This window comes from Cyprinus carpio, chromosome B24 (genome assembly GCF_018340385.1).
Source record: "Cyprinus carpio isolate SPL01 chromosome B24, ASM1834038v1, whole genome shotgun sequence".
Taxonomy (NCBI): Eukaryota; Metazoa; Chordata; class Actinopteri; order Cypriniformes; family Cyprinidae; genus Cyprinus; species Cyprinus carpio.
The window spans coordinates 15,490,630-15,503,129 of record NC_056620.1 but is presented as its reverse complement, the minus strand read 5'-3'; the positions used below and the strand labels follow the sequence as shown (position 1 = coordinate 15,503,129).

Below are 12,500 nucleotides of genomic sequence, written 5' to 3'. Positions count from 1 at the left end.
AAACCACACACAACAGCCCCCCCCAACCGCCCCCCACCCAACCCCGCCCCGGGCTCCCTCTCCCCCGCCGCCCTGCCCCGCCCCGCCCCCGCCCCACCCCCCCGCCCCCCCCCCGCCCCGGCCCCCCCCCCGCGCGCCCCCCCGCCCCCTCCCCCCCCCCCACCGCCCACCCCCCCCCCCCCCCCCCCCCCCCATCCCCCCCCGGCCCCGCGCCCCCCCCCCCGCACCCCCCCCTCCCCCGCCCCCCCCCCCCGCCCCCCCCCGCCCCCCCCCCCGGGCCCCCCCCCGGGGACCCTCCCCCCCCCCGCCCGGCCTCCCCCCCGAACACACCCCCCCCACCCCACCCCCCACACCCCCCCCACCCCCACCCCCCCTCCCACCCCCAGTCAAACCCCGCCCACAACGCACCCCCCCCCCCCCACACCCCCCCGTACCACTCCCCCCACCCCCACCTCCCTTCTCCCCCCCTCTCCCACCCCCACCCCCCCCACTCGCCCTCCACCCCCCCCCCCCCCCCCTGCACCTCCCCCCTCCCCTTCCCCCTTACTGCCCCCCCCCCCCCCCCCCCTCCCCCTCCCGCCCCCTCCACCCCCCCCCCCCCCCCCCCCCCACCCCCCTCCGCCACACTCCCCCCCCCCTCCCCCAACTCCCTCTCCCGCCCCCGTCCCTCCTCCCGCCCCTCCCCCGCCTCTCCCCCCCCACCTCTCGTGTCCCACCCCTCCCACCCACCCCCCTTTCCCGCCCCCCCCCCCCGCCCCCCCCTCCCCACCCCCCTTCCCGCCCACCCCCCCCGCAACAACCTCAATGCCCCCCCGTCTTACCTCCGGCCCCCCGGGGGCCACCAACCACGACGCCCCGGCCCCCCACCCGCTCCAACCGGACTACCCACACGCCCGCCACGGGCAGCCCCCGGCCGACGCGCCAAGCAGCCACACACCGCGGACGGACCACCCCACGTAGAGGCCCCGCGCGACCCCCCCCCCGCGAGCCAACGCCCCGGACCCCGCCCCCCGACGACCGCGGCCCCCACGGCACCCTCCCCCCCCCAACGCTGGCTCTCCGACGCCTCGCCGTCCCCCCGACACCCCCGGCACGACCGCGCACCCCGAGCCCCCCCGGGCAGCCGGCGCGCTCGACCCCCTCCCGCCCCTCCCGACCCCGCGCCCCCCCCCCCGCCGCGTAACCCCTCGCGACGAGCCCCAGCCGCCGGCCCCCGTTCCCCCGGACCCCCGACCCCCGCCGCCGCCCCCGCCGCGCGCGCGCCGCCCCGCCCGCGCGCCGCGCCCGCCGCCCGCGCCGCCGCGCCCGCGCGCCGCCCCCCGCGCCCCCCCCGGCGCCCCCCCCCCCCCCCCCCCCCCCCCCCCCGCGCCGCCCCGCCCCCCCCCCCCGCCCCCCCGCCCGCCCCCCCGCCCGCCCCGCCCCGCCCCCCCCCCCGCGCCCCGCCCCCCGGCCCCCCCCCCGCCCCGCGCCCCCCCCCCCCCCCCCCGCCCCCGCCCGCCGCCCCGCCCGCCCCCGCCGCGCCCCCGCGGGCCGCCCCCCCGCGCCCCGCGGCCGCGCCCGCCGCGCCGCGCCCGCGCCGCCGCCGCCCCGCCGCGCGCCGCCCGCCCGCGGCGCCGCGCCCCGCGCCGCCGCCGCGCCCGCCCGCCCCCGCCGCGCGGCGCCCCCGCCCGCCCGCGCCGCCCCCCGCGCCCGCCCCCCCGCGCGCCCCCCCCCCGCCCCCCGCGCCCCGCCGCCGCGCCCCCGCGCCCGCCCGCGCCCCGCCCCCCCCGCCGCCGCGCCGCCCCCCGCCGCCCGCGCCGCGCGCGCGCCGCCGCCCCCGCCCCCGGCGCCGCGCCGCGCGCCCGCCCCCGCGGCCCGCGGGCCGCCCCCGCCCGCCCCCGCGCCGCGCCCCGCCGCCCCCCCGCCCGCGCCGCCCCCGCCGCCCCCCGCGCCGCCCGCCGCCGCCCCCGCGCCCCGCGCGCGCGCCGCGCGCGCCCCGCGCGCCGCCCCCCCCCGCGCGCCCCGCCGCCCGCCCGCCCCCCCCCCCCGCCCCGCCCCCGGCCGCGCCGCCCCGCCCCCGCCCCCGCGCCCCGCCCGCCGCCCCCCCCCCCCCGCCGCGCCCCCGCGCCCCCGCCCCGCGGCGCCGCCGCCGCCGCCGCCCCGCCCCCGGCCCCCCCGCCCCGCCCCCGCGCGCCCCGCCCCGCCCCCCGCCGCCCCCGCGCCCCCCGCCCCCGCCCCCCCCCCCCCCGCCCGCGCCCCCCCCCCGCCGCGCCCCGCCCCGGCGCGCGGCGCCCCCCGCGGCCGCCCCCCCGCCGCCCGCCGCCGCGCCCGGCCCCCCCCCCCCCCGCCCCCCGCCCGCCCCCCCGCCCCGCCCGCGCGCCCCCGCCGCGCCCCCCGCCGCCCCCCCCCCCCGCGCGCCCCGCGCGCCCCGCCGCCGCCCCGCGCCCGCCCGCGCGCGCGCCGCGCCCGCGCCGCCCGCGCCGCGCCCGCGCCCGCCCGCCGCGCGCGCCCGCCCCCGCCCCGCCGCCCCCCGCCCGCGCCCCCCCGCGCCCCCGCCCCCCGCCGCGGCCCCCCCCCCGCCCCCGCCCCCCGCCCCGCGCCCCCCGCGCCCGCCCCCCCCCCCGCCCCCCCCCCCCCCGCCGCCCCCCCGCGCCGCCCCCCCGCCCCCGGCCCGCGCCCGCCGCCCGCCCCCGCCCCCCCCCGCCCCCGCCCCCGCGCCGCCCCCCCGCCCGCCGCCCGCCCCGCCCCCCCGCCCCCCCGCCGCGCCCGCCCCCCCGCGCCCCCGCGCGCGCCCCCGCCCCCCCCCGCCCCGCGCCCCCCGGCCCCCCCGCCCCGCGCCCCCGCCCCGCCCGGCGCGCCCGCGCCGCCCGCGCGCCCCCCCCCCCCCCCCCCCCGCCCCCCCCCCCCGCCCCCGCCGCGCCCCCGCGCCCCGCGCGCCCCCCCCCGCGCCCCCCGCGCGCCCCGCGCCCCCCCCCCGCCCCGCCCCCCGCCGCCCGCCCGCGCGCCGCGCGCCGCCCCCCCCCCCCCCGCGCGCGCGCGCGCCCGCGCCGCCGCGCCCCGCCGCCCCCCCGCCCCCGCCCCCGCCCCGCCCCCGCCCCCGCGCCCGGCCCCCCGCCCCGCCGCCGCCCCCCGGCCCCGCGCCCGCGCCCCCCCCCCCCCCCGCCCGCCCCCGCGCCCCCGCCCCCCCCGCGCGCCCCCCGCCCGCGCCGCGCGCCCGCCCCGCGCCCCCCCCCGCGCCCCGCGCCGCCGCCCCCCCCCCGCGCCGCGCCGCGCCCCCGCCCCGCCGCCCCCCCCGCGCCCGCCCGCCCCCCCCCGCCCCCCGCCGCCGCCCCCCCGCCCCGCCCCCCCCCCCCGCCCCGCGCCGCCCCCCCCCCCCGCGCGCCCGCCCGCCCCCGCGCCCGCCCCGCGCCCCCGCGCCCCCGCCGCCGCCCCCCCCGCCCCCCCCGCCCCCCCCGCGCGCGCCCCCCCCCCCGCCGCGCCCCCCCCGCCCGCCCCGCCCGCCGCCCCCCCCCCCCCCCCCCCCCCCCCGCCCCCCCCCGCCCGCCGCGCCGCCCCCGCCGCCCCCCGCCCCCCCCGCCCGCCGCGCCGCCCCGCCCGCCCCCCCCGCGCCCCGCCCCGCCGCCCCCCCCCCGCCCGCCCCCCCCCCCCCCGCGCCCCGCGGCCGCCGCCCGCGCCCCCGCCCCCCGCCCCCGCCCCCCCCCCCCCGCCGCGCCGCCCGCCGCCCCCCGCGCCCGCCCCCGCCCCCCCCCCCCGCGCCCCCCCCCCCCCCCCCCCCCGCCCCCCCCGCCCCGCCCGCGCCCGCCCGCGCCGCGCCCCCCGGCCGCGCGCGCGCCCGCCGCCCCGCGCCCGCGCGCGCCCGCGCCGCGCGCCCCGCCGCCCCCCCCGCCCCGCGCCCCCCCGCCGCCGCCCCCCCCGCGCCCGCCCGCCGGCGCGCCCGCCGCCCCCCCCCCCGCCGCCCGCCCCCGCCCCGCCGCGCCGCCCGCGCCGCGCCCCCGCCCCCCCGCGCCCCGCGCCCGCGCCGCGCCGCCCCCGCCGCCCGCCCGCGCCGCCCCGCGCGCCGCGCGCCCGCGCCCCCCCCCGCCCGCGCGCGCCCCCCCCCCGCGCGCCCCCCCGCGCGCCCCCCCCCCGCCGCCCGCCCCGCCGCGCCCGCCCGCCGCGGCCCCGCCGCCCGCCCCCCCCCCCCGCCGGGCCCCCGCCCCCGGCGGCGCCCCCCCGCGCGCGCCCCCGCCCGCCGCGCCCCCGCCCCCCCCCCGCCGGCCCCCCGCCCGCCGCCCCCGCCGCGCCCCCCCGCCCGCCGCCCCGCCCGCCCCCCCCCCCGCCCCCCCCCCCCGCCCCGCCCGCCCCCCGCCCCGCGCCCCCCCGCGCGCCCCCCCCGCCGCCCCGCGCCGCGCGCCCCCCCCGCCCGCCGCCGCCCCGCGCCCCCCCCCCCCCCCCCCCCCGCCGCCCCCCCCCCCCCCCCCGCCGCCCCCCCCCCCCCCCCGCCCCCGCCCCCCGCCGCCCCCCGCCGCCGCCCGCCCCGCGCCCCGCCCCGCCGCCGCCCGCCGCCGCCCGCCCCGCCGCCCGCCCCCCCCCCCCCCCCCCCCCCCCCCCGCCCCGCCCGCGCCCGCCCCCGCCGCCCCGCCGCCCCGCCCCCCGCCCCCCCGCCCGCCCGCGCGCGCCGCCCGCGCCCGCCGCGCCCCCCCCGCCCCCGCCGCCCCCCCCCCCCCCCGCGCGGGCGCGGACCCGCCGCCCCCCGCCCGCCCCCCCCCCCGCGCGCCCGCGCCCGCCCCGCGCCCGCGCCCCGCCCCCCCCCCGCGCCCGCGCCCCCCCCCCCCCCCCGCGCGCCCCCCCCGCGCGCGCCGCGCCCCCCCGCCCCCCGCGCCGCCGCGCGCCCCCCCCCGCGCCCCCCGCCCGCCGCCGCCCCCGCGCCCGCGCGCGCCCCCCCCGCGCGCGCCCCCCCCCGCGGCGCGCCCGCGCCCCGCCCCGCGCGCCCCCCGCGCCGCCCCCGCCCGCGCCGCCCGCGGCCCCGCCCCCCCGCCGGCCCCGCGCCCGCGCCCCCCCCCCGCCCCCCGCCCCCGCGCCCCCGCGCGCCCCCCCGCCCGCCGCCGCCGCCGCCCGCCGCCCCCGCGCCCCCCCCCGCCGCCGCCCCCCCCCCGCCCGCGCCGCCGCGCCGCCCGCCGCGCCGCCCCGCCCCGCCGCCGCCCGCCGCCCCCCCGCCCCGCCCCCCGCCGCCCCCCCCCCCCCGCCCCCCGCGCCGCGCGCCCCCCCCGCCCCCCCCCGCGGCGCCGGCCCCCCCCGCGCGCGCCGCGCGCGCCCCCGCGCGCGCCGCCCCGCGCGCCCCCCCCCCCCGCGCCCCCCCCCCCCCGCCCCGCCCCCCCCCGCCCCCGCCCCCCCCCCCCCCCCCCCCCCGCGCCGCCCCGCCGCCGCGCCCGCGCCCCCGCCCGCGCGCCCCGCCCCCCGCCCCCCGCCGCCCCCGCCGCGCGCCCCGCCCCCCCCGCCGCGCCGCGGCGCCCCGCCCGCCCCGCCCCGCCCCGCCCCCCCCCGCCGCGCCGCCGCGCCCGCGCGCCGGCCGCGCCCGCCCCGCGCCCGCGCCCCCCCCCCCCCCCGCCCCGCGCGCCGCCGCCCCCCCCCCCCCCGCCCCCCCGCCGCGCGCCGCGCCGCCCCCCCGCCCCCGCGCGCCCCCCGCGGCGCCGCCGCGGCGCCCGCGCGCCCCGCGCCCCCCGCCGCCCGCCCCCGCCCGCCCGCCCCCCGCCCCCCCCCCCCCCCCGCGGCGCCGCCCGCGCCCCCCCGCCCCCGCCGCGCCCGCCCCGCCGCGCCCGCCGGCCGCGCGCGCCCCCCCCCCCGCCCGCCGCCGCCCCGCGCCGCCCGGCGCCCCGCCCCGCCGCCGCCCCGCGCCCCGCCCGCGCGCCCGCGCGCCGCCGCCGCGCCCCCGCCCGCCCCCGCCCCGCCCCCCCCCCGCGCGCCCCGCCCCCCCCCGCGCGCGCCCCCCCCCGCGCCGCCCGCGCCGCCGCGCGCCCGCGCCCGCCCCCCCCGCGCCCCCCGCGCGCGCGCCCCCCCCGCCCGCGCGCCCGGCCCGCCCCCCCGCCCCCCCCGCGCGCCCCCCGCCCCGCGCGCCCCGCGCGCCCCCGCGCCGCCGCCGCCCGCGCGCCCGCGCCCCCCCCCCGCCCGCCGCCCGCGCCGCCCCCCGCCGCCCCCCCCGCGCCCCCCGCGCGCGCCCGCGCGCGCCCCCGCGCCCCCCGCCGCCCGCCCCGCCCCCCGCCGCGCCGCCGCGCGCCCCGCCGCGCCCCCCCCCCCCCCCCGCGCGCCGCCCCCCGCCGCCCCCGCCCCCCGCCCCGCGCCCCCCCCGCGCCCCCCCGCCCGCGCCCGGCGCGCCCCCCCCCCCGCCCCCCCCGCGCCCGCCGCGCCCCCGCCCCCCCCCGCCGCCCCCGCCCCGCGCCCGCCCCCCCCCCCGCCCCGCCGCCCCGCCCCCCCGCCCCGCGCGCGCGCGCCGCCCGCGCCGCCCCCCGCGCCCCCGCCCCCCCCGCCCGCGCCGCCCCGCGCCCGCGCGCCGCCCGGCCGGCCGCGCCCGCGCCCCCGCCGCGCCGCGCCGCCGCCGCCCGCCGCGCCGCCGCGCGCGCCCCGCGGCGCCACGAACGGCGCCCGCCGCCCGCCCGCGCGCCCGCGCGACGCCGCGCCGGAGCGACGCCCGCCGCCCCGCGCGGCGCGACCCGCACGCTCCCGGCCGCCCACCCCGCTGGACGCGGCCCCCGCCGCGCCCGCGCCGCGGGGCGGCCCGCCCGCGCGCCGCGCCCCGCGCTCCGACCACGCCCCCGCGGCCGCCCGCGCCGCCCTCCGCGCGCCCGCGGCGCCCGGCCGCGCGCCGGCACCGTCCGACGGTCCACGCCGGGACGGCGCGCCGCGACCCGCCCGGCCCCGCCCCGGGCCCCGCGCGCGCGCCCGCGCCGAAACCGCCCGCGGACGCCCCCGCGGCACTCCCCGCCGCCCGCGCCGCGGCGTCCCCCGACCCCCGAGCCGCCGGCGCCCGACGCCGCGCCGCCGCCCGCCCCGCCCGCGCCCCCGGGCGCCGCGCGCCGCCCGCGCCGACCCGACGCGAGGCGCCGCCGCGCCGCCGCCCCGCGCGCCCCGCCGGGCGAGCCGCGGCGCCGCGCGCCCCCGGCCCCCGCGGGCGGCGACCGGCCGCGCCGCGGGCGCCCGACGGCCCCCCGGGGCCCGCCGCGCGCGACGGCGACGCGCCCGGGGCGCGGCCGCCGCGCCCGGCCCCGCGCAGCCGCCGCCGATACGCGCGCGGCGAACGCCGGCGACGGCGCCCCGCGGCGCGACGCCGCGCGGCCGGCCCGCCCCGCGTCCGACGCCGAACCGCCGCCGGCGGCGCCGCGCGCCGCGGCGGCCGCCCGGCGCCGCCCCACGCGGCGGCCGGACCGGCGGCCGCGCGCCGCGCCCCGCCCGCGGCCGGCGGACGGCCCCGGCCCCGCCCGCCGGCGCCGCTCGCGCCCGGCCGCGCCGCCGGCGCCGCCCGGCGGGCGCGCCGCGCGGACCGAGCTGCCGACGCGAGCGCGCCGCACGCGCGCGGCGCCGCGCGCCGCCGGCGCGCGCGACCGCCGCGCGCGGGCGCGCGGCGAGACGCGCCGGCCGCGACGACGCCCGCCCCCCCCCGCGCGGCGACGCGCCCGCCGCGAGCAGGCCGCGCGGGGCGCGCAACCGCGCCGCGACCGAACGCGAGCCTCGCCACGCGTCTGCGGCCGCCGCCGGCGAGCCGAACGCGACCGCGCCGCGGGCGCGCCGGCGCGGCAGCCGCGACACGAACCGCCGCGCGGCCGCGCCGTCCGGCGCGGACCGACGCGCGAACGCCGGCCCCCCCCCCCACAAAAAACCCCCTCGCCCCCCCCCCCCCGCCCTTCCCCCTCGTTTTCAATAAGATTTCACAGGCATAATGACATTTTATGTAAAAAGGAAATGTATAGTACCGGGAATTTCCTATACATCTTGCCGTGAAAAGAGCTTCAGGGTGATTCACATTTGAATTTACTGTATTCATCACACTTTAAATGTACCCGGTGAGAGTCACAAATCTTTTAAAGATTTAATGATCTGCAGGTCATTTTGGGTGTTTTTTTTATTGAAATTCGCAGTAGGACAGCGTGAAGAGTTTGTATCCGAGAACCTTTGATAGTGAACATAGACTGTTAAGAATGGGGTTCTTACCCAGTTGAATAAACCTGGTTAGGGGATGTTTTGAACATGCAGCTGGTTTTTTAGTGGTCCCCTTTTTTGGGCCCTAGCTGGTTTTAAACTGGTTTTAAGCTCTTTTCCCGAGCTTGTGTGTCAGTGTCTGTTTGACTGTCCAGTCTTCCCTGCCTTGTCATTTTTTAGACAAACCCCACAGACTGGTCAAAACTCACGGATGGACTGTAAAAACCCCACACAACGAGCGCTGGGAAATCGAGCTTTAATAGAAATGATCGCAAAGGCTCTCAAATCGACCCGTTTCTGGCAGATGTCAGGAAAAATTGCTTGTTTAGATTGGGAAAACAAGCAAAACACTCAAACCTTGAATATTCTTCTTAAGAAACTCTTTTTTATACGGTACTGTTTGCCTGTTGATTTGGGGATGAGGAATGTTGTATACTGTGTGATGAGAACACAAAACCGTCCCATTTGAGGTTTTATGATGACTATTATATACGATCCTCAAACGTACACAGTGAAGAATGTGAAAGTTTTCTGTGTCTTACGCAGTGTCATCGACGACTGAACTCAGTGTTGCTTAGTATTTTTTTCGCTCGGGTTTTTTGCGCAAGACACAAACCCCAATCCTTTAGTAGGTTGACTACTAAAATCTTCACAACATAAAAGTTGTTCATTTGGGACCTGTCAATGTTTGAGTGGCAGTTTTTTTAAATTTGGTTTTTTAAAAATTTTTTTTTTGACTGTGAAATTGTCGGGTTTAATTTTTTATTGCGGGAAAGTAAATCAGACGACAGGTTTTAATCTGTGAGATGGAAGAAGTCACAATATGTTTGCACGATTCAGCACTAATTCATGTACTGACTCTGTTTGGGGACCGCATTCAAAAGAGTGCCATTTAAAACACTACAAGATTAGAAAACCCCTTTTGGTCAAAAAAAGGCTGTTTATTTTTTGGTTTGTTCTTGTATGTAGAGTGGGTTTTTAACAGGGGAACAGAGAGGAGAGATAATGTTACTGTAATGAAATCTTGTGTGTGTGTGTTGTGTTGTGGTGGGTGTGTTTGTTGATTTTACACTGTTTTCTTTGTGTGCCCTTTAAGACTGAAGCACGTTATTTTTTCAACATTTTTTCAGACTATTTCAGTGTCATTCATGTTTTCCCCCTTTATTTTCCCGAGGATTATTGTTTGTTTGGGGGTGTGTCCCTTGATATAAAGGATGAGATGAGAGGTGGCAGATCAACTGCAAAGGGTTTATTCAAATCATGATCCACCCGGCAGGGTCGGACAATGAACCCCCTATATTGAGGGCAAGACAGAAGAGGGAGTCCCGGGAAAAGTCGTGGGGCAATCCAAAGGGTAATCCACGACAGGCAATATCCAGGCGAGGACAAACAAAGTAGAGAAGCAAACAAAGGGTAATCGATCAAGCAATGGTTCCAGGCAGGGAGCCCAAAAAGACAAAAAAGGAGACGGCTTTTAAAAAGCCTCAAATAATGCTAGATAAGGCGGGACCAAGACAAGACTAGAACTGGCGAAACTCGAATGCTCCGAACGTTGCTATCACGACGTAGCGTATTTTCAAAAAATACTCATTCCTGACGTGGGTTTGGGCCGGTATTTTTAGTGTGGTGATGGCTGCAGGTTTGTGTAAACGGGCAAGGAACAGGAAAGGGGTCCAGTGATGTAAACCCATGTTTTTGTCAATTAGATTATTTTCGTGTGCTTTCTGTAAGTGTTTGTTTCTCATATAAATGATGCCATCGTGTGAGATAACCATATTCCCATGTGGTCAAATAAAGAGAAACTAAAATGCAGAGGTTTTGTTGGTTTACACACACACCACACATCGTTTTTGATGCTTTTTAGGATGGATGAATGAATGAGGCCCAGGTGTGTGTGTGTGTGTGTGTGTGTGTGTGTGTGTGTGTGTGTGTGTGTGTGTGTGTGTACTTGTTTTGACCAAATGTCCTCATTTCTATTGTGAAATACATCCCACTAGTGAAACATTTGACTGATCCTCACTAGTTAAGAAGGCTCTTAAATCATCCAAAAGATGTTGTTGATGTGAATCCAGTGTTCTGCACATGTTTGTGTGATGGGTAGGTTTAGGGATTGGGTTAGCTTACAGAAAATATCATTAACCTGGTAGAAAGTCATGGACGTCTATACAAAGTCACAATGATTGATGTGGTTTATGAGGACACAAATCTGTATTGACATGTGTATGACACAGGTGTTACAATGTGAAGTTGGTTTATGAGGAATTTTCTGTGTCCCTGTATTTCAATGGCTTAAAAAACGACCAACTTTGTTATTTTTTTAAAAATCTAAAAAAGCGTAAGTTTTGTGAAGAAGTAGGTAGTTTTAGGGGGATAGAACAGTCATAATAACTATTATGCCTATGGAAAGTCCCTTTAATTAGTTTGAACTCACATACGCTCAAACATTAATTTCACAGCAGGATGTGTGTGTTTTTTAGCAGATAGTAATCGTCAGGCTTCAGCTCCGGTTAGACTGGAATAAGGTCACCTTGGGGTTATGCAGGCATTTGAGGGAACGCTGCACTTATAGTCAAAAAGGAAAATATTATTTATGCTTGATTATATAATGACACATAAAAACGAGTCTAAAGAAAAAACAAATAAAAAATAAATAGTAAGCAATCCATAAAATAAATCAATAGAAAAAAAAGACAAGAAAACTGGGAGTGGTGGAAATGACTAATGATCCAATAAGTGCTCCTCTGCTGCCATCTACTGGTTACAGTAGTCATTTCCAGACTTATTTTTGAGGTCATCACATAAAAAAAAAAAAAAATTGTAGGTGCTCCTACTATTCCATTTATAAATATTTCCTTTCATGCAGTGTGTAGTGTAGTCAGATATAAAAGAAACAATCTGCAGTTGTAGTTGAAAGTGTACAATAAATAAAAGTCGCCTAAAAAAGAAAGAAAAAACGAGTTTGGAATTTGAATCCACTTTATGCAAATTGGTTACCTATTTTGCATAACTCCTGCGTTTTCTCCTTACATCAGGAGCTCCTCTGACTGCAACTCTATTTTGTAATGTGTGTAGCAAGAATCTTGGAGGCATTCTTCATCAAGAAAGGTGTCTTGAATACCCTTCATAAGATCTTATTCTACTCCTGAGAAGCGGGTTGTCAGTCTCTCTGCATCATTAGGTCAAGGCATGGGTAGTACAGGTGCACATATGAAGTCATGTGAAGAACTGTTTTCTGAGGTTGTCCTGCTATGGTATCTCCACCTCATAATCATTAAGCCTCTTCTGTTTCGGGCCTCAAAACCCTTCTGCTAGAAGCTTCTGGAAGGAATGTTATTTGCCTCACACACAAGGCCTTTGTTTCTTTGAACATAACTTTCTGTAGCACTTTCTAGGCTGTGAAACGTTTCTTCAAGAGAGTTGTAGACTGCTTTTTGTATTGAACTTCTTGTCCCAGATCCTCACGGTCTCCCTCTGCAGAAATTTGTGGAGGCCATCAGTGATGGACAGAAGTCTTTGACACATCAACAGCATGTAGACAGTGTTAAAGTTGCTGAGTTTGGACCTGAAGACCTACAGCCATTGGTGTTGAAATGTTGTCAAGACACTGCAGTATAGCACAGAAATGGTCTCATTACAGCACTGACAGACTTCACCTGACATGCCCAGCATGGTGTTGACAGTTGTACCAGCTCAGATGATTGTAGTCCAAGCTGTTTTTGAACTTCAGTAAACTTTTGGTGATTAACTAGAGATGCACTGAAAAATGAATAAAGATTCTACAGTAAAATAAAAAAGTTATTATAAATACAGTTTCCACTTTAGATTGTCTACTGCAAAAAACATGAACAAACGATTAATAAATGATTAGTAAATATGTGAAAATAGGTTAAATTGCAGTCATTTTGGACACTTTTTGCCATCAAAATGACTGCTCATAAAGGTACTAATGAGTAGTAAATGTTTAAAACCCTTTTCAATTGATGAAAAGTTTCCACTTTAGATTGGGTACTGCAAAACATTAACAAATTATTAATTAATTATTTAAGATGTGGAAATAATAGAAATCAACACAACAAACAAAGACCAAATTGACCCTTTAAAAAGGGGTTATGAGTTAACCTGTTAAAATCACCCCCATTATGGACTCACAAATGAAAATGCCCCACCTAACTTTTAAAAATTTTAATAGTTCCTGACTTCAGTGTGCTACACACACAATTTTGGTGTCTTTGGAAAACCTTTGTTCACTATCCAGAGTTGATAATGCTCAAAAAGATAAAAAGCTTTCAGACACACTGAAGAACCTTGAATAAAAATACTAATACACTGAATTTTTTTTGGGGCAATCCAGA

General features: G+C 74.4%; 1 protein-coding gene across 1 annotated transcript; it reads left to right on the top strand.

The window, feature by feature from the left end:
- Positions 1-4,213: 4,213 nt before the first annotated feature.
- Positions 4,214-11,763, top strand: LOC122142254 (basic proline-rich protein-like; the record flags this gene model as incomplete). Its single annotated transcript, XM_042752213.1, has 5 exons — positions 4,214-4,799; positions 5,011-5,236; positions 5,296-5,501; positions 5,537-5,602; positions 11,603-11,763. Coding segments are annotated over 5 exons (1,245 nt in total), but the record flags the coding sequence as incomplete, so codon positions are not given.
- Between the last annotated feature and the right edge of the window lie 737 nt (positions 11,764-12,500).